This window comes from Hippocampus zosterae, chromosome 9 (assembly GCF_025434085.1).
Source record: "Hippocampus zosterae strain Florida chromosome 9, ASM2543408v3, whole genome shotgun sequence".
Classification (NCBI taxonomy): domain Eukaryota; kingdom Metazoa; phylum Chordata; class Actinopteri; order Syngnathiformes; family Syngnathidae; genus Hippocampus; species Hippocampus zosterae.
In genome coordinates this window covers 21,770,773-21,792,028 of record NC_067459.1, presented here as the reverse complement: position 1 = coordinate 21,792,028, position 21,256 = coordinate 21,770,773, and the positions used below count along the sequence as shown (strand labels likewise).

At 44.2% G+C, this 21,256-nt stretch overlaps 2 protein-coding genes across 3 annotated transcripts; both read right to left on the bottom strand.

Annotated features, from left to right (window-relative positions):
- Positions 1 to 184: 184 nt before the first annotated feature.
- Positions 185 to 3,979, bottom strand: ppp4r2b (protein phosphatase 4, regulatory subunit 2b). Of its 2 annotated transcripts, XM_052076104.1 has the most exons (9): positions 3,488 to 3,979; positions 2,741 to 2,822; positions 2,477 to 2,647; positions 1,823 to 1,916; positions 1,703 to 1,740; positions 1,544 to 1,618; positions 1,301 to 1,447; positions 931 to 1,229; positions 185 to 769 (listed from the first exon to the last, which is right to left on the bottom strand). In XM_052076104.1, exons 1-9 carry the CDS (start codon positions 3,519 to 3,521, stop codon positions 384 to 386), a joined length of 1,326 nt encoding a protein of 441 aa, XP_051932064.1. In that variant the 5' UTR covers positions 3,522 to 3,979; the 3' UTR covers positions 185 to 383. The 2 variants fall into 2 exon arrangements, with proteins under 2 accessions (XP_051932064.1, XP_051932065.1); XM_052076105.1 differs by lacking the exons at positions 2,741 to 2,822; positions 3,488 to 3,979 and adding an exon at positions 3,040 to 3,370.
- A 303-nt stretch (positions 3,980 to 4,282) lies between these two features.
- gxylt2 (glucoside xylosyltransferase 2) lies at positions 4,283 to 20,192 on the bottom strand. Its single transcript, XM_052076103.1, has 7 exons — positions 19,876 to 20,192; positions 15,710 to 15,896; positions 10,663 to 10,794; positions 8,086 to 8,337; positions 7,650 to 7,773; positions 6,681 to 6,853; positions 4,283 to 5,973 (listed from the first exon to the last, which is right to left on the bottom strand). Exons 1-7 carry the CDS (start codon positions 20,190 to 20,192, stop codon positions 5,797 to 5,799), a joined length of 1,362 nt encoding a protein of 453 aa, XP_051932063.1. The 3' UTR covers positions 4,283 to 5,796.
- Between the last annotated feature and the right edge of the window lie 1,064 nt (positions 20,193 to 21,256).

The following is a 21,256-nucleotide window of genomic DNA, read 5'->3' as shown; positions in this document are numbered from 1 at the left end:
ACTGGCTACTCCTGTCGTCTGATGCTTGTGGCTTCAAAGAGACGCAGCATACAAATCCTTTCTAAACATGGAATGAGTGGCATCAAAGCTCGTCAAACGGTTCCAACGAAACACAGAAAAAAGAAGGCCGCCGAGACAACTCTTTAGCAAAAAAAATTATAATAAGATCGATAATATTCCAGTTAAAAAAAATATGTTCATATTAATCAATAGTTTGATCACATCAATGCCAGGTAGCCATTTTGGAGGAGCATCCAAAAGCGGAAGAGGTGTTTGTGTATGAGGTGAAGTTATCCTCATTCCCAGTAGTGACAGTCACGCTGGATTTCAAGGACAAGCTGGTTTGTGGTGTCACACGACTGCGGGGTGAGGGCCTTTTCAGTCTAGTCCTGCTCCATGGGCTCGTCGGTGGTTCCCATGTCCACGCTGGCGCTTTCCATGGCGCCCTCTATAGGTGGCTCATTCGTACTACTGGATGGAGTGGGCGAGACGTCTTCACGGTCCCCTTCTACACTCTCGTCGATGCTACAACTGCTACTATTGCTGCTGCTGCTGCTGCTGCTACAGCTGCTGCTGACTGGGTCACTGTGACTCTCCTCACTCTCTGCACTGGTCTCCGGGCTTGTTGCAACACCGGCCGATGCCGGCTGCTCCGTTTGATCCATGTCGCTGACATCGTGCTGCGATAGGCATGGCGCCACCCTTTCGGCCAACTTTTCATCCGGGCCCGAGTCCGGACATGCTTCGGCATGAGTGCTGCTTGTCGGCTCTGACATAAATAACACATAGTGGGGGACAATGCAAAGTCATGAACTTTTCAATCCTGAACTCACTTGGTCATCTGCTGGCCGACCTTTGGAGTTTTTGTGCACTTTTGGTCAATCTTTAAATTGTATCGAGGACAATGTCAAAAATCAATCAAACACAAACCTTGGTCTTCCACGACAGTCGCGCTGCAAGAGGCTTCCTTGAAAGTGGATTTTTCATCTTCCTCTTGGACCATGGCTTCTGCTTCTTTCGAGAGGCAAGGGGCATTCGAAGGCTTTGACGTTTCCACTTGCTGCTCTTCGTCTTCGTCCTCGTCCTCTTCCTCGTCCTCTTCCTCCTCTTCATCCTTGCCAAACTTAAGTCTCTTCACCTCCTGCTGCTCAGATTCCATGTCCTCTTCGGTGTCCGAGTGTTTGTTCTTGACCGAATTCCCCAGGCTATCTCCCGAAGCCGAAATCCCGCTAAAACAAAAAAGTGAGACGGGATTGTGGGTTGATGCCACCCGACCGAGGAAAGAGACATTCTGACATACCTTCCTGATATATCTTGAACACTTTCCGTGTCTGTTTTGAGGTGTTTGTTTTCTGTGCTGTCAGGCAGGCCATTCGCCGCAAGGGAGTTGACTAGAGATAACTTTGGGCGGTGGAGTGGCCGTGGGGTTCCCGGACCGTTCACTTTTCTAAAAATACCAACAGGACAGAATTACGATGCCACTGACCGAGTGATAACGAGACGTTAAAACGGCAAGTAAGCAACACTAGGACGTAAGCCCAACCTCTCTGTGAAGGACAAAGTGTTCCCAGGAAGCATGACTCCATTCATTCTACTGACGGCGCTGCATCCGTTTTTTCTGCAAGCAAGCGGGCGCCACCAAAGTCACAACAAAGTTAGGTTTCACAACATTTGTACAAGCCGTTTTGAGGATCATTCTTACTCTGAAATTGGATGAACACAGCTCACAACCATGATGTTCTAGACGAAAATAAAGTCAATTAGGTGAGATGCAAAAACAATTCACGCTTTTTTTTTTTTTTTGGACTCAATTAGCACTGACCTTCTCCACACCTCGAAGAAATTTATCCGTTCCTGTGTAGTTCTTCTTGGGTTCTGTGAGTAACTCACACAAGCGTTGTATAGTGAAGGGAATTCTGAAATAAGGAAAACAGCGGATGTGGGACAATGCAAAGTCAACCTTCCAGTGCATTTCTTCAGTCACAAAAGCCACCTGTACAATAGCACAGCATTTGCGGCATACTTTATGCCACCTTTGAATTTATGGAGTTTCATGGTTTGACACCACAAATGGTGCAACCCAAGATACCGCAACAAATTGCCAATCATTTGTCTCTGGTTCATCTTTAAAACGCCAATCCATGTTGAGAAAACCAATGTGCTATGTACAGTGGGCAGGGTCTTCTGAGATTAATTAATTTGGGATTACGCTGCCAAAAAAGACTATTCCGGGAAGTGAACCCAAGCTGCCATGGCAGAATACGAGCGGTGCGATCACCGCCAAGCACATTTTAGACAGGGCAACTCCATTAAAGCTATTGTTTGCAATTATACCATTTTACATTTGCGTGAATTAGCTTTGTGGGACACAAAGATATAGTCAAGTCGTAAATCCCACATTGCTCCATTTTATTTGAACTCGCTGATCAGCCCCCAACATCAGAACTATGTAAAACCTAATTAAAAGGCTACCTACCCATTATATCCGTCAACAATCTTCAAGATTCGCTCTTTCATATCTTCAAATGGGATTGACTCGACATTGGGATTGGCGGGGCCTCTTTGCTCAGGAGCTGAGGCTCTGAAATCATCCATGACCTTTTCTAATTTAAAAAGAAAGTAGTTCTTAAACTCAGACCATTGGACCCTATAGGAAACAGGAAAAAATGCCTTTAGACCCTGGTGACAAAGCACATTAAACACGTTGTATTGCAGGGATGATAGTAATGGTGTTTTTTACATGGTTTCTCCGGTCTTGGCGATATGACATAAAAACTGCTCCAATATAGGACATGGCTCCCTTTTCGTTTTCTTCTCAAAGTCTGGAGGATGAAATGGGACAATTGAGTCTATTATTGTACAGATGCGTCACAAAACTGCCAGAGGAAAAATGGGCTTCAATAGCCGCTGATAGTTAACTAATTAGTAATCATCCATACGTAAAACCGACAGTAGTTTCCCGTAACCATAACTGCTTGTGTGTCCACCTACAATTGTTTCCTTCAATGGTGGTTATGATAGTAATGGTGTTTTTTTTACATGGTTTCTCCAGTCTTCGCGATATGACATAAGTCAATGAATCATAAAATTGAAGCTAGCTCACTAGCTTAAGTTAAATGCTCGAGCGTAACCGGCGAACTAGTAGTAGCCAGTCTGACAGAAGCCGTCAACACTGTTGAATAACTTCATCTCGGCTTCTTTTTCCTTTTATATCAGCGAACATGTTTTAACCTGCCGGGGGGAAAACATTGGGAGCTGACGGATGAAACAAAAGGAAAAACGTGACAGTGAGCTTTCCCGAGTAGTCGCCAGAGAGCGAACCATTTCCGTAGAACAGCTTCAAAAAATGTTAGCTAGTGACGAGCAGCAGCTAGCCAACGACATTAGCCTGTGCGCTCCAATCACTTGGTGGTCGTTCAGTGTTTTGAACATCACGCGATCACATGGAGAGCAAAGCAAGGGGATGCCCTGAATCAATTGAACAAACCTCTGAGCGCCTCTTGAAGCGAGTCAATTTCCATCACGCCGTTGCCGTCTGTCAGTCCGGTGGATGTGAGAAGCAGACTGGCAGCGAGCTACTAGTGCTAACCGCTAAGCTAACATCGAGCAAGCGAAGGAGGAGGGAGCACATTAATATGGCGCCGTGAGGTCACTCTGCCTGGAAACCACACGGTGAATTACAGAAACGGCACGAAAATAAAATCCAAATCACAAGAACGCAGCTGTGCTCGTATACACGAAATAACCAACGACGCATCGATAAAATACATAACTGAGACTAGTTCATCAAATTAACTACCGTGTACATTTAAATTTGCTATATTCAATGAACTAACTTCATTTGTGTATTAGTGTCCCATCTTAACAAAGCCATTCATTCATTAGTCTATCCATCCATTTTCTGCACCACACGGCCTATCTCAGCTGACTTCTGCAGTGTCATCAGTCTGAATTACATAAATGTTTGAGGGACCTCCGTTGTTGTGTGAATGTAAAAACTATGGAGTGTGTCCAAGGGACTAGTGTGGAAGTGACTCTTGTGTTTCCCTGTCAGGGGTAGTAGCCAAAGACAGACCGTCACACGTTTGGCACAGTTAATACACCGCACACCCTTGCTGATGCAACCCACACTTCCTTAACAGGGCTTACTTGTGTATACGAGCTACCATAGGTACACCATTATTTTTCTTAAACATTTCTATAGCTGTTGATCGACTGCACGCATCACCAAATGTCATCATTCTTCCATTAGCATTCCAATAAATTACATAACTGAGGCTCATTCCATTGCATTGTTTATTTCAAAAACATATTTGTGCCGTCCAACCATGAACAGGTTCCAGTTGCAATGATTGAATAGACTGTATAGCCTATCGTCACACCACAGCAATGAGTACAGCACAACAAATAAAATAAAGATAAACCTTTCAAAGACACATATCTGAGGAGTTCATTTTGTTGACAGTAAACATGACAGACAACATTCATAGGACGTAACCTTTGCTGCAGTTCTTTCAAACACTAAGACTTTTGGTTTTGATCCGTTTGGACAGAGTGCCACGGCATCTAGCCATCCATTTTCACACCGCTTATCCTGTTCAGCATTGCGGGGAGCGGAAGCCTATCCCAGTCGATTTCAGATAGAAAAAAACACAAACGACCAAACCAAAAAATAATCACACGTTGCTGATCTTGTCTGGACCTATTGTTCGTTCATAGCTGAAATCATGAAAGTGCATTCCAATATTCTACATGTAACCTCAAACTCTATGTCTCCATTTGTGCTAAAGTTTAATACTTTGGGTTCAGGGTAGGGTCACCAACCACAGGGGTGAAGCCTTGGATAATTTGGTACCAGGCAGCACAGAAAGTACTCTGTACATTTTCAAAAAGTGGCGTTTTATTTATATGCATCGACTCCTTTCATCCGCGGCCCTTTATTCAATGATTTGTCACAGTTTTTTCATGCCTTGTGTCTGTGTTAGATTGAAATTGTTGGTTGTCCTTAAAAATCGCTTTGAGACAACTACAAATTTCCCTACGTTTTGGATGAAAGTCAAGGCAATAATGTCCTGAAATGGGCCACTTGGGCGCCAAAAAACACACTGCTTACATTTCCAGCATCCAAACTTTGCAAAGTAGTGCGAACCAAAATATTTGAAAAATTAAGGGGTGTAATTTACACAAAGAAAAAACTGTCAGTATTGCGTTTTCCAGTCACCCTCACATGGGACCACCGGATTGTGGGGAAACCAGTTCCGGGCACCCAGATTCTTCAGGGAACCCATTTTTGTTGTTGAATTGACTACATTTTAATTTGTCAAGTGGTTGAAGTAACTTTTAAATTAAATTTGTTTTAGTACACCATTCACAGTATAATCCAGGGTTCACCACAGAGCACGAAAACCTTCCAATTTCAAAGGTGGACTTTTTTTTTTTTTAAATGAGCAGAAAAACAACGTACCCAACAGTCAGGTGTAACCACCAAGATTACCGGTAATTATTGAAAAATGTATATTTTTGCCACATGTAAACAAACACGTGATTATACCATGATAATGGTATCATCATTCGCCAAAAGCGGTTTGACCACATCACTGACAAGCGGGCCGAACATGACGAGATTACAATGGTGCTTTCGACCATTACCATTCATCGAAACAGTTTAGGAAATATCATTGCTTTCGTACGTGCCGCCGCAAGTTCACTCAAAGAGACTGGCCCGACACACAGTCTGTTGCAAGAGCGGTCCGCAGTCCTCCAGTCACATTCATAGGAAGTCCATTGCACCGACAGTCAGTTGTGTGGCCTGATATGTCGGATTACGTTCTCCTCAAAGACCTTCCTCATGGTCTTTTCTATCTGCTTGAGGAAGACTTGTGGGATCCGACCACACAGAGTGTTGACCGTGTCCAGGAATTTGGCTTGGATGGGATAGAACAGCGACTGGAACATGTTGTCATCAAAGGGGAACTGCAACAACACCACGCTGTGTTACTTCTCATCAGCAACGCTGTTTCTTTTCATTAATACCACAAACGAATTACTTACAGATTCCATCAGCATGACTGGATTGCTACTTGGCACTAATTATGTGCTTGCCAGACTTGAAGTGTCTTATCTCAGCAGGGTAGAAGGAAATAGCACTCCAGTCACAGAAACAGATTTCTTTTTTTTTTTTTTTTTTTTAATGTGAGTGGAAGATAGTTGCATCCCGCTATATTGTATACGTTCACTAGCTCAGATCAGTAATCATCTCAATACACGCAAGAACGTGTTGACCTCGACACTGCTGGAGTAAAAACAGACCTTGGGTAACAAATTATATATATATATATATATATATATGTATATATGTGTGTGTGTGTGTATATATATGTATATTTGTTTGTTTGTTTATTGAACATAGGAGTAGGGCTTGGGTGGGGCTGCCATAAAACTAACCAGATGAAGACTTCCCATTAAAAGGTTGAATAGCATCAACTAGAAAACCATTTCAATAAAACAAATCAACAAATCACCCTTACAAAGGGAGTGTTACTGGACGGAGTATTAAGATTCAGCGCCGGTCTTGTCCGACTGTATGACTGATTCTGTTTGGGTCCTTCAGTCATTGGTGATGCGCTTGTGGGTGCATTTGGGGTCGCAACAGTAAAACGGTGATCCTCAAAGATACTTACATCACGAATTCCATCATAAACTACTTTGAAGGCTGGCTGCTTGTCATCATGATAGACTCCGCGGTTGCCGTGGAGGATGGACACACCGTCCTCTTCGGCTCCTTTGCAGTTACTCCCGTACATACAGTGATCAGGCCTGTAGTTCCACTGGCAAGGGAAGACGAATAGACACTCTGGAAAGACAAAAAAAATATTCATTCATTCATTTTCCGAGCCGCTTGATCCACACTAGGGTCGCGGGGGTGCTGGAGCCTATCCCAGCTGTCTTTAGGCAGTAGGCGGGGGACGCCCTGAATCGGTTGCCAGCCAATCGCAGGGCACACAGAAACAAACAACCATCCACGCCCACACTCACACTTAGGGACAATTTAGAGCGTCCAATCAGCCTGCCATGCATGTTTTTGGAATGTGGGAGAAAACCGGAGCACCCGGAGAAAACCCAGGCAGGCCCGGGGAGAACATGCAAACTCCACATAGGGAGGCCGGAGCTGGAATCGAACCCGGCACCTCAGCACTGTGAAGCCGACGTGCTAACCACTGGACTACGAAAATCATTATACTCTACGGGAGTTGTCAGAAACCTTCATGACACAGTGGATACCCAGAAGCATACCGAGTTTATATATTTGTATGTGTGATGCATATTTGTACATTAAACCATGTACAAAATACACAGAACGTTTCAATAAAATGCATTGCATAGAAAAATGTAAAAAGTCCAATAACCTGGTCAAATATGTACATGCATTCTAAACTAAAAACACTGGTGACCATTTTTTTAATCCTGACGTACAAGAAAAAAAGTACTGACCTTTTTTTTAAATAAATATCAGCGTCTGAAATATGTTCGGGGACACATGAAGGCTATCTCTGAATGAAATTTGCTTTTGACCCCTTTGACCAGCCAAGTTTAATGACCACATTTAAAGTACTGTATAGTTAGTTTATGTTGTGATTGTGTGACTCTACCTGGATTGTAGTGAAAGATAATGTTGAGGAGGTCCTGATCTCCCCATGTGATGTGGTTCTTGTACTTTTGGTAAAGTGGGTGCAAAAGGTCCTCCCAGGAAAGGCCATTGGCAATCATGCTGTTCTGAAATGTCAACAGAGTCCACTCACACACAACTCACAAGCTGTTTTTTTTTTGTTTGCTTTTTTTTGCCACAAAGTAAATCATCAAAGGAGGAGGAACATTTGCATTCCGGCTTCCAGCAGCAAATTGATGTGTAGTTAAACCGAGTTCTGAGACAAAACACATCCGTGATGCTTGCATAATCACAAAAGCTTCAGCCGGATGCACTCAAACGGCTCTGAGCCTACAACTCGAAATCAACAAAATGACATTCAGACTGCCAAAAAGCTTTCAGTGTCGAGTAGCAAAGAAATGATCATATTTGAGCCTAACCTTGAACAATGTGCTGCGTATCCTTGTAAGATTCATCAGCATGACACCCGAATTGACCCCCGAGATGCCGTAGAAAGGATGACGCGCAAAGCGGCTGTACCAGCCGATTTTGGGGACTTCGTGCTCCGGAGCCATCGCCGCCAGTTGTGTGCTGTTGAAGGACTTCAGCATTCTCCAGATATCGTCCATGGGTCGCAGGAACAGCACATCGGTGTCCACGTACAGCAACGAGTCGACGTCCTTGAGGATGACCTGCCGCATACTTGCACTGAGTTAAAAATTTATGATGGGGAACCACCAACCTGTAAGCATCACATGGGGGCGACCTGAGCCGTCCTGGGAGCCCGAGTGTGTAACATGCTGCTGAGCCATATTCATCTGGACCGAAGGGATGAAGCAATTCATTTGATGATAAATGGACATTCACTGCGGCTTTTGAGGGGCACCTCCGTGAAAATGATAAACGAGCCAATGTTTTGCACTTCATATTGAGCAAACCAAAATATTACAAACAGCTCTCAGTACAACACAGCACGGCTGTGAGCGCCTATATTATTAGATTGTGCTAGCGGAAGAGTCCTTGTCTGACAAGCGTGAATTAAGGTCAAGAGGTAGTCATCGCTCTTTGTCTGATTTATGATCCGTCGGTGGCCACGGTGAATTCTGGAAACTCAAAACTTTGACCGGTACTGCAGCTGAGAAGTTTTATGTTGTAATAACAGTGCTCACCACTCGGTGGTGCACATCACTCAAGAGCGCCAGATCAGAGAAACGAACAAACGCAGACGGTGGCTGAATTGGACAAACAAGCTCAATATAGAAGCAAGGCGGCGAGGACGGACTTTGAATGGGACTTTTTTGGGGCAAGCGAACCATTGGCAAATGGGGTGGGGGTGGAGGGGGGTTACCGTTTGTAGTTTGTTTGTTTTTTTGTTTGTTTGCTTCAAAGCCACTTTGACCGGTACTGGAGCTGAGGAGTTTTATGTTGTAATAACAGTGCTCACCACTCGGTGGTGCACATCGCTCAAGAGCGCCGCATCAGAGAAACGAAGAAACGCAGACGCTGGCTGAATTGGACAAACAAGCTCAATATAGAAGCAAGGCAGCGAGGACGGACTTTGAATGGGACTTTTTTATGGCATGCGAGCCATTGGCAAAGGGGGTGGGGGGGATTACCGTTTGTAGTTTGTTTGTTTTTTTGTTTGTTTGCTTCAAAGCCACTTTGACCGGTACTGGAGCTGAGGAGTTTTATGTTGTAATAACAGTGCTCACCACTCGGTGGTGCACATCGCTCAAGAGCGCCGCATCAGAGAAACGAAGAAACGCAGACGCTGGCTGAATTGGACAAACAAGCTCAATATAGAAGCAAGGCAGCGAGGACGGACTTTGAATGGGACTTTTTTATGGCATGCGAGCCATTGGCAAAGGGGGTGGGGGGGATTACCGTTTGTAGTTTGTTTGTTTTTTTGTTTGTTTGCTTCAAAGCCACTTTGACCGGTACTGCAGCTGAGAAGTTTTATGTTGTAATAACAGTGCTCACCACTCGGTGGTGCACATCGCTCAAGAGCGCCGCATCAGAGAAACGAACAAACGCAGACGGTGGCTGAATTGGACAAACAAGCTCAATATAGAAGCAAGGCGGCGAGGACGGACTTTGAATGGGACTTTTTTGGGGGCAAGCGAGCCATTGGCAAAGGGGGTGGGGGGGGGGATTACCGTTTGTAGTTTTTTTTTTTGTTTGTTTGCTTTAAAGCCAATGTATTTGAAGAGCGGATTGTTTGCAAAAGCATTCCAGCATTCAAATGTATAAAGATACGGTACGTTAGCTCAATAAACAAAAACAAAAAAACCTAATTCATATTTTGCTCTTGTCATATATCATTTGGAAGTGTGTGGTCCTATGTTCTTAAAAATGAGCAAGATGCAAAACACAAAGCCCTTCTCATTTACACTCAACTGGAGTGCTCAGCTAACCTCGTGCTATTGATGAGTTCTAGTTCTCGTGCGGCGTGAGCAGAATTTGTTGCCTACCTGATGATAAGAAACTTGTCAGCAGTTCACAAATGTTTTTTTTGTTTTTCGCAAACCTTGTGCATATGGTCTTATTCTGGTTCAATTGACTTTCAAAGGGCTGAGAATGTAATTTGTATACATTTAGTTATTTGTTTTACATAAACCCTTCAAACATCCATAACGTTCATGATTAGGCTTTCCTGATCAAGTCAATAAACGGCCATACAGCCCATCGACTCGTTTGCAGGAAGAAAAAAAAAACACTTATGGATTTGTCTGCAATATATTCATTATGCCGCGGCGTTGTAATTTCAACGAACACCAGCTGAAAGGGAAAATCGATACACTGCGCAGTCTCCCACTTGATGGAATGACTGAATCTAGACCAATGAGACTGTTTGTTTCAATTGAAAAAAAAAAAAATTAAATCTGCAGACAAGGTGCAATCTTATCAGTAAGCACACAATCAATTATTAGAGTGATGAACATAGGGAGTTGAGAGGGGGGGGGGGGCATCAAAAGACCATTTAGTTATAATGATGTAAATATGTGTTGCAGCCTTACAGGAAGAAAGAGTCTCTGAGCGGCGCAGGGCTTGAAGAGCTTCTTCCATTCGTCTGCGTTCCCCACTGAGAAGGTGATCGGGTAAAGCTGGTACTTGAACTTGGCTGAGATAAATCCAGGCCACTGGCGAAACTGGAAGAGACCAAACTGCTTTTTGAATTGTCTGTGTGCGTGTCAGTGACGTTGAATGAAATCATAGCTCTCAAGTTTGTCCGCAACAACGCATTTCAAACCGTGCATAGTTTATAGACCTAAAATCTTTAAAGCCCTCCTCAAAACTCACTTGTATTCTTTGGCGTTGGACTCAGCATGACTTAGATTTGTTCTTGATTTTACTGCTTGGTGCTTTCTACCGCCTTTATTACCGATTCGTCTTACTGTTTATTGTGTATGTTAAATCGCTCCATGTACAGCACTTTGTATGCAGCGATGGCTGTTTGAAAGTGCTCGAGAAATACTCTTGACTTGACTTGATTTTACTGTTTGGTGCTTTCTACCGCCTTTATTACCGATTCGTCTTACTGTTTATTGTGTATGTTAAATCGCTCCATGTACAGCACTTTGTATGCAGCGATGGCTGTTTGAAAGTGCTCGAGAAATACTCTTGACTTGACTTGATTTTACTGCTTGGTGCTTTCTACCGCCTTTATTAATCGATTCGTCTTACTGTTTATTGTGTATGTTAAATCGCTCCATGTACAGCACTTTGTATGCAGCCATGGCTGTTTGAAAGTGCTCGAGAAATACTCTTGACTTGTTGACTAAAACCGGACTGGTCCTCCAAAGCCGAAAGGACAGAATTGTCCACAACAACTGAGGCTGATTAACTGTTTTGAGAGTAAGGAGGAGGAAAACCGGGTCAGACCAACCATTGATTCCATTTTAGAGAGGCATGTCCCAAAACCTTTGTCACTATTAAGCACAGAATCCTTTCTGGCTTCTCCCGCAAGGTGACTTTGAAATGACGCACAGTGCCGGAGCGCAGCGGGGTGTCAGTGATAGATTGCATCCAAGTGCAGAGATAAAAGGGGTATGTGTCATTATTAGAACCTCTGAAAGCGTTGTTAAAAATGCTCTGAACTTGATGTCGTATATTACCGAGCGGGTTGAATGTTCGCTACGCTATACCCGCAAGGCTTGTAGACTGACGGAAAAAGAAATAATGTTTTACTATTTTTGTCTATGCTTCTCTGCAAAGCATTTCACTCACTTCCGGAGTGAACGCTGGCGAATTTTGGACGCCGCTACTCCCCGTGATTTTTTGATTTTTAAGTCCATTTTTATGTCAATTTTTTATCTTTTATAGCCGACATATTTTATGTCGACCTGCTTTTATGGTCACCGAGTGAACAATGATCAATCCACACTCGATCGGCCGAACTGTCATTACCTGTCATCGAGTATTGAGTTGTCGTTGAGTTGCGGCTAGCGGCTAGCTTACCCACTAACTGTTGCTGCTTCCCGACTTCATTACTCCGGTCCGGCTATGTCGATCAGCTGTGAGTGGCTTGCTTTCTGCTGGTTCGCTCTGTGTGTTTTCCACCACTCATTGGAAGCGCTTCACCAATATGCAGCAACTGAGCTCAAACTCAACTTTAATCCACACGGTCCACCACCGCCTGCTCTGCTCCAACACCCGGACATCCTTTACGTGCCCCGGCGAAGGTGCACTCACCGGGGCTCACGCCGAAACTATCAATACGACAACTCCAGCTCCGTCAGGTCGTTCTGGTCCACCGCTCGCCGCCCACGGAAGAACACCGGACGCCGTGCGGATGCCTCTGTGTTGACACGCGTCCCGAGGTCGGATAGCATCGCGGTCGCTCGCAGCTGCACTGCTGTCAACGTTGGCCTATTGAACATCCGCTCCCTTACGAGCAAGGGCCAGTTCGTCCACGACCTCCTGACAGACCGTGAGTTTGACATTCTGTGTCTGACTGAGACCTGGCAGCAGCCAAATGATTATGGTACTCTTAATGAAGCTACTCCACCGGGCTTTGTTTATCACGCTGTGCCGCGCACGACTGGGAGGGGAGGCGGCCTCGCGATGATTCTGCGCGAGGATTGGAAATTTGCACCTGTAAATGTGCCTGCTTTTTTATCTTTTGAAGCGACAGTTATACAGCTCTCTGGATCAACCCCCACACTGATTGCCACTATTTACCGTCCACCAAAACCAAACAAGAATTTTATCACTGACATTACTACACTCATCACTCATCTGTATACACTATCACCAAATGTGATTCTCTTAGGAGATTTTAATATACACATGGACAATATCAATAACTCACTCACCAAAGACTTTACCTCCTGCCTGGACAGTTTTGGTTTTCAACAGTATGTCAACTTTCCCACACACAGTAAAGGACATATTCTGGACTTGATCTGCTGTATTGGATTATCACCAACAAACTGTAAAACCGATCTCCTCCCATACACAGATCATCTATTGCTTTCATTCAATGTTAACCTGTCATTTTTCAAATCCAACCCACAACGCATTATACATTTCCGTAAAATCAAGGACATTAACCCGGACAATTTAGAATCACTTATCAACAACCTCCCCAGTACTGATTGTCTTTCTACAACAGATGAGTTTTTGACACACTACAATACAAATCTCCATAACATTCTCAATATCCTGGCCCCACTCAAAACCCGAACTGTCTCCTTCAACCAAACAGCACCCTGGTTTACCCCTACCCTCAGACAACTTAAATCAAAAGGCCGTCAACTTGAAAGATTATATAGAAAAACTGGACTCGCCATTCATAAAGAAATGTACACTACCCACTTTCTCCATTACAAGGACTCAATATCCAAAGCCAAATCAACCTTCTACTCTGGATTAATCAGTTCCAATGAAGGCAACCCCAGATCACTCTTTTCACTCATTTCTAAACTCAGTAAACCTGCTGACACTCTTCCCTCACATCTCTATTCCACTGAATTTTGTAATACTCTGGCCTCATTTTTTACATCCAAAATCCAACTTATCCACCAGCAACTCACCCCTTCAGCTGCTCCTAACCCTCCTTCTCCATTCTCCCCGGTTCCTACCCACCTACTCTCTGCATTTACATCCCCATCTGTCCACCAAGTCTCCATCTTAATCCAGAAGTCCAAATCCTCTACTTGTCAACTTGACCCTCTCCCTACTGTTTTAGTCAAAGCTTCTATCCCGGCCCTCTCCCCTCTCATCACTAACATTATTCAAACTTCCCTCTCTACTGGCATTGTACCATCTCATCTCAAAACTGCTGCTGTCACTCCCATACTGAAGAAACCTGGCTCTGATCCCTGCGACTTGAACAACTTTCGTCCCATATCAAACCTTCCGTTCATCTCCAAACTTCTAGAGAAAACAGTAGCTGCTCAACTTCACACCCATCTTTCCTCCAATAAGCTCTACGAACAATTTCAATCTGGCTTCCGTCCCCTCCATAGTACCGAAACTGCCCTCCTCAAAATATGCAATGACCTTCTTCTCTCTGCTGACTCCGGTTCACTCGCCATCCTCCTCCTGCTTGACCTCAGTGCAGCCTTTGACACCATCTCTCACTCCATCCTCCTCGACAGACTCTCCTCCATTGGCATCACCAGCATCCCCCTCTCCTGGTTCCGCTCCTATCTTTCTGACCGCACCCAGTTTATCCAGCTCAAACGTTTTAGATCTCACCCCTTTCCCCTCACTTCAGGTGTTCCTCGGGGTTCTGTCCTTGGCCCATTGCTATTTCTAATCTATCTTCTTCCCCTTGGTAATATCTTCAGGAAACACCACATTCATTTTCATTGCTACGCGGATGACACCCAGCTCTACATCTCTACCAAACCTAATACCATACTTCCACCATCCTCCCTAACCAACTGCCTGCAGGAATTAAAATCTTGGTTCACCTCAAATTTCCTCAAACTGAATAGCAATAAAACTGAATTCCTCCTTATAGGCACTAAATCCAATCTAAACAAAATAAACAACTTCTCCATTCCCTTCGAAAGCTCTTCCATCTCCCCCTCCCCTCAGGTCAAGAGTCTGGGTGTCATCCTTGATAGCACCCTCTCCTTCACCTCACATATCAACCACATCACTCGTTCTGCATATTATCATCTTCGAAACATCCACCGGCTCCGCTCTTCTCTCACTCCTCAGTCCACTGCTATACTTGTACACACCCTCGTCACCTCGCGACTCGATTACTGTAATTCCCTTCTGTTTGGTCTCCCTCAAAAAACCCTCCATAAGCTTCAGCTGGTCCAAAATTCAGCCGCCCGCATTATCACACTCACGCCATACATAAACCATATTACACCTGTCCTTCAACATCTCCACTGGCTCCCCATTCTACACCGCATTCAATATAAAATCCTGCTCCTCACATTCAAATCCATTCATGACCTAGCCCCTCCTTACCTATCTGACCTCATCCATATTCCTACGCCTGTCCGCTCTCTTCGTTCCTCCTCCTCTGTCCTCCTCTCTGTCCCCCCTGCTCGCCTCGTCACCATGGGAAATAGAGCCTTCAGTCGCTCTGCTCCCCAGCTATGGAACTCACTCCCCGCTGACCTTCGTAATACAGCCTCATTAACACATTTCAAATCCCGCCTCAAAACACATCTGTTTCGACAAGCCTATTCACTCAGACCATAAAGCCATTATTTTTATTTATTTATTTTTGTTGTATTTTTTCTTATTTTATTTGATGTAGTTTTTAACATTGTACTCGTGATTTTAACTGCTTGTTGTAAGGTGTCCTTGAGTTTCTAGAAAGGCGCCCACAAATAAAATGTATTATTATTATTATTATAAAGCCATATGTAAGTGTGTGTGTGTGTGTATGAGATGTCAAGTGAAGAGTATTTCTCGAGCACTTTCAAACAGCCATCGCCGCATACAAAGTGCTGTACAGCAATTTAACATGCACGATAAACAGCAAGACAAATCGTTAATAAAGGCGGTAGAAAGCACCAAACAGTAAAACCAAGAACAAATTTCATCACGAAGGCAACAACTTTCAGTGAACAGGTGCCCGAGCCATCGTACCTTTTCTTGAAACTGTGGGATCAAGAGATCCTCAGCAAAAATGTGAACCTTGATCTTCTTTAGGCTGAACAGGACGGCCGATTTGACGAGCGTTAAGGTCTCCTCCAGGCGACTCCCGCACGCCACCATAGCCAAGTGCATGAATTCCTCGACGCGGGTGCGCTTGCCCACAGCCCGTCCTGTTTTGCTAACAATACACAAATAAATAAAGAAGGACGTGACATGGTAATATTTTGCGGATTGTCGTCTTTTTGGTGCTCAGGTGTTTAGGTTGTACTACTTTCCTAGTCCACATAACATCGATAGAACCCGATGCGATCGCTCTGTAACCATTTTGTAGTCGCATATTAGTTTGCATGTTCTCCCCGGGCCTGCGTGGGTTTTCTCCGGGTGCTCCGGTTTCCTCCCACATTCCAAAAATATGCATGGCAGGCTGATTGAACTCTATAAATTGTCCCTAGGTGTGAGTGTGAGCGTGGATGGTTGTTCGTCTTTGTGTGCCCTGCGATTGGCTGGCAACCGATTCAGGGTGTCCCCCGCCTACTGCCCGGAGACGGCTGGGATGGGCTCCAGCACCCCCCGCGACCCTAGTGGGGATCAAGCAGTACGGAAGATGAATGAATATTATTTTATACTGCTCTCATTTGTTGTTTCGTACATCTTTTTCTGCACAGTGAATGCTCATAGCTAAATGAGTGAAATGTGACTATTTGGTTTTTTTTTTTAAGTGAGTATTTTCACTGAAATTGCAATAGTGAGACTATGAAGAGCAGTAACAAAAGAAAAATACAACGCTTGCGTTGTGCCAATTATTAAATGATCCATGTCCCCTGATTGAGTATTCCTTGTCGCACTACAGAGGTCGCCGACCCCAATTCAATTAAAACAATGTCGGAAACATAAAACATCAGCCGCTACGACACAAACTTATTTGATGCCTTCATCGTTTCCTTTTTTTTTTGCTTTCCATCTTTTTTGGCATGTTTTCAAATCATTTTTCACTCCAAAAAGCAAACGTCGGGCTAAAATGAGATGATAAGAGAAAAGTCTGGAGCCTCCGAGCGTTGAGACCATTCTGTGTGCCTGAGGCACAATGATGAAGTGCAGTTGAGGATTAAAGTGAAGGAGTTGGGAAATCTGTCTTTTGCACGTTTTCAAGGCCGATCCCTTGACAGGCGTGAACAAAACACACTCCTATTCTCAACAGAGATGATTGAAGTCCCGTCTTCTGTCAACAACTATGAAAAGATGTTGCACTAGGTCAAGCAAAAAAAAAAAAAATCAATTTCCATGCTTAAAACCGCTGACTGTACTCAATCAAATTCACAGAGACGCACGCTCACAATCGCCGGCTATTTTCTTCCAAAGAGTTTCATGAACAAAGCACACATGACAAGTTTGTTTCACGGCAGAGTCGCTCACATCTGGAAGCTGTCAAAAAGCTCGGCAGAGGAACCAAAGGAATGAATTCAATGCCTGTTGCGGAGCAAGTCTAAAACTGGGCTGTGCCTCAAAAGTCAGTGCAGACAACGTTTCACAGTGGAAAAGAAGGTCAAGCTTTAAAAGACGGTTTTCAAAGTTAATCCACAACTAAATATTAAACCAACAACTTATCTTGTCGCGTAACTCAGTTAAGAGGACCTAGCCAGGCCATGAGGCCCATTTCAGCTTCTTCCAGCCACATCGAGTTCACGCGGTGTTTATCAAAGCCATTCCACAATTTCACAATCTTCGCGAATACTAAACTCTGTATTTTTAGCCAGGGGAAGCCGTGGCACGGGTCAAGAGGAAATGATTGCGAAAACGTGAATGTTTATCGATTGCGCGTATTGCAAGGAAACGGGTCCTGCACACTTGGAAAGATCAAACATAAAACCGTGTGAGGAACACGTGCGAGCAAGACTGAAAATAGAATCTTCAACACATTATGTATCCAAGTACGCCTGCTGAGCTAAAATGATCCACTTTGGGGAAATCTTCTCCCAAAAATAAATTGTCTTAGACGTGTACGTTTTATTCAGCCAGACAATAAAGATTTCAAATGCGTTGACTCGGTGCTGCGTGTGTGTCCCTCAACCACAAAAGTCATTCTTTTGTGTTGTTTTTTTTTTTCTCCACGGCACCGACTGACACCTCCTCCAACCCATTTCCCTTATCAGTGGTGAGCACACACGGAGGAGGAGTGTGGCTTCTGGGCGGACTCAAAGGTCCTTTCTCCGTGAAACGCCTTGATGGCTTTTATCTCGGCAGCAAGCGTCTCCAAGCTGCAGTCTCTTGCTTTCGGAGGAGAATACATATTGCCCGACGGTAAAGAAAGAAAGAGTCTGCAGGCTTTTAAGGAGCCTATAGCCTGATGCAGTACAGTAAGAAGGCGGGGGTGGTGAGCTATGAGAGGTTTAATTCAAGGACGCCAGCCCTTGAACTTCTCAAATGGACAAATTGTAGGCGGATGCAGTGTGATTTCCTGTAACCAAACGTAGCTGACACCACAGCACTCGAACATCCAGGCTAGTCGTATTCCTCAATGTCTGTTGACATGGACACCTTGAAAAAAGGTCATTTAAAAGCTGTCCAATTGAACATGTTTCATTGTGTAATAATGACAACCTATGCTTGTTTTTTTTTCTTTCTTGTACTTTATATTAGTGCGGTTTGCCTCTCATGAGGTACCCAGTGGTTAATGCATCATTCTAATTATCGTATTTTATTGACAAAAAATAAAAATCACCCACCTCGACACGAGTCACACAATCACAGTCGAGGAACAGCAAAAAAGAGCAACATCGCATACCGTACTGTGCTTTAACCAAGAGAGTAACACCCAATTTGGGGGTGGCACAGTCAGAACGGAATCACTTCAACAATGCGGTTATTTTTACGGTTGGAGTTGGTTATGTAATGAATACAGCATGTTGTGTTGTTTCTACTATTTAACTTCATGCAAGAGGCAAAATACAAGTGTGTCGGCTCACAATGCTGATGCAGTGCAGTTTTAGAACCTTGGCAACAACAACAACAATAATAATAAGCATGCGTAAAAATTTATCTTCATCTACTGCTCAACCCGTATTGTTTTGTGTTATTGTAAAATGTCCTTGGGTGTCGTGAAAGGCGCTTATAAATAAAATGTATCATTATGTCATTCACAATGGCTGCCTGGGGTGGGCACACACACACATACACACATCTCACCACCCCCACCCCCCCTCAGGTGGATGCGCAGGGTCCCGGCCTCGTCTGCCAACATTTGCTCACCGGTGGTCATTCTTTCTGTAGACAGCGGTGTTTTATTTTTTTTTTCTGTAGGGATGTTCCATACTTTTTTCAGACCGATACCTCTTTTAATACACAAAACTTAATTCAACACACACAAAAATTGCAAACAAAAATCTTTCTTTTTGACGCAGGTGATGATTCGTTGACGTCAAACTGCCGCAGCATAGCACCAACTACTACTGCTGAGGATGACCTACTCAGTTTTTTTTTTTTACCTTGAGTATCAGTGGCTGGTATCGGCATCTTCCAAGATGACCCGATACCTAATAACAATTAATAATACCATGCTTGTCCATCCCAAATTCATCTTTTGCAGGTGTAATCAAAGAATGCTTTCGAGAGAAATGGACAAACAGGCTCTTGACAATGCCAACAACACATGGCAAAGCAAGTAAGAATATTAAAAGATATGAATGACAGTCAATTATCTATAATACTCTCATCTAGTAATCCATCAATCAGCCATCCATTTTCCGATCAGCTTTATTCTCACAAGGGGCACCAGCTGTCTTCGGACAGTAGTCGGGGGGAGACTAATATCATCATATGAATATTATTAGATGTTGTCAAGAAGTTGCCAATACGGCAAGTAATGTGTCATGACAGGCAAAAATGTGATTTGAGCAAGGCCTCGTGGTCATAGCCAACGCATCACCGTGCCCTCTTTTCAACATGACAGCCCCTCCGCTCATTCATTGTACGTTCTCGTCGATTTTAAACTCCACCAGTGGGATTATTAGCGACGGTGAAGCAATCGGGCATTGTTTGCGGTGTGGACTGCGTGTGTCCTCGCGGAACATACCACAAATCTTCCATTTGAAAGTGGCCGCTGATATTCCGTGCGCTCGCATTGTAAACGTGAAAGGGAGGAAAAGAAAATCTGCTCTCACCTCTTTGCGTTGACGTTGCCCACTCGCCTGGTCACTTTCGCATTTTTTCGTCCCGTGGGGAGATCTTCCTCACGCATCTTGACCGCTATGGGAGATTTCCTCGCCAACTTTGAGCCAACATAGTGATCGCGCTTGACCGACGACGTGGAAGAGTTCCTGCCCTCCTCCGCCGCAACTTGTTTCAGCAGCCGACCGTCCGCGACATTGCCTCCCCAAAAGTAGAAAAGTAGGAAAACTCCGAAACACAGGGCGATCACAACTACTTTGCAGTGGATCCGCATGGCGAGAGCGACTTGATCCGGGGGGAAAGAGCACATCGGACTCTTTTCATGTTGTCTGCGGCTAAGGGAGAGTAACCAGAGTTGACATTTTGTTGCGTATCTCCTCTTGGAATTCGCTGCTGCACATGATGATGATGGAGAGCGGAGAAGACACTTTCTCACAGCCTATGGAAGGTTACACAGCGGGGGCGTGGTCTCTCCAGCTTTGCCGTAAGTAATGGACTATTACCGCGTCGATTGTTAATGTCACTTCAAATGATGGGTAATTTTTCACACACTTGTAATTACGTAAAATAGCTGAAACAATCAAGAGACAAATACTCTACATTTATATCAAAGCAGCAACAATGAGATTTTCTTCAACTTTTGTCTGGGGAAATATCATCAACAAGTTGAAAATCCTGAAATTTTATGTGGGACATCTAAAGTCAATATATTTGGGCATTAAGAGTTGAAAATATGAATTTGGATTTTAAAAAAATATATTGGAAACACATTACCGTTTGAAAGCGGCCCGGTAGTTTAGTGGTTAGCACATTGACTTCACAGTGCTGAGGTGCCGGGTTCGATTCCAGCTCCGGCCTCCCTGTGTGGAGTTTGCATGTTCTCCCCGGTCCTGCGTGGGTTTTCTCCGGGTACTCCGGTTTCCTCCCGCGTTCCAAAAACATGCATGGGAGGCTGATTGAACACACTTAATTGTCCCTAGGTGTGAGTGTGTGTGCGCATGGTTGTTCGTCTGTGTGTTCCCTGCGATTGGCTGGCAACCGGTTCAGGGTGTCCCCCGCCTACTGGCTGAAGACGGCTGGGATAGGCTCCAGCACCCCCCCCCCCCCAACCCTTGTGAAGATTAAGCGGTTCAGAAGATGGATGGATTACCTTTTGAATGATAACAACTCTCAATAATTCAAATGTGTATTCATGTCAGTAAAATTCGCTGATTTTACAAATGGGATTCAGTAGAAGTAGAATGTCCTAAATGTTATTGGTTAAATCGTATGAAAATGGTACACAATGCATTATATATCGACCGACTGTTTTCTGTTTATCATTGACTGGTGGACTGGCCCAGTGTACAAGTATTATTGTTCATGCTGTATATT

What these genes read in the sequence shown, in the direction of transcription:
- gxylt2 (XM_052076103.1), bottom strand. Translation starts at nt 20,192, where the DNA reads ATGTGCTCTTTCCCCCCGGATCAAGTCGCTCTCGCCATGCGGATCCAC. An exon ending in CTCAGAGACTCTTTCTTCCT is followed by an intron (nt 8,338 to 10,662) that starts GTAAGGCTGCAA and finishes AGTATGCGGCAG; the next exon opens with GTCATCCTCAAGGACGTCGA. An exon ending in TATCTTTCACTACAATCCAG is followed by an intron (nt 6,854 to 7,649) that starts GTAGAGTCACAC and finishes TTGTCTTTCCAG; the next exon opens with AGTGTCTATTCGTCTTCCCT.
- ppp4r2b (XM_052076104.1), bottom strand. Translation starts at nt 3,521, where the DNA reads ATGGAAATTGACTCGCTTCAAGAGGCGCTCAGAG. An exon ending in ATTGTTGACGGATATAATGG is followed by an intron (nt 1,917 to 2,476) that starts GTAGGTAGCCTT and finishes TCCTTATTTCAG; the next exon opens with AATTCCCTTCACTATACAAC. An exon ending in ACTTTGTCCTTCACAGAGAG is followed by an intron (nt 1,448 to 1,543) that starts GTTGGGCTTACG and finishes TGGTATTTTTAG; the next exon opens with AAAAGTGAACGGTCCGGGAA.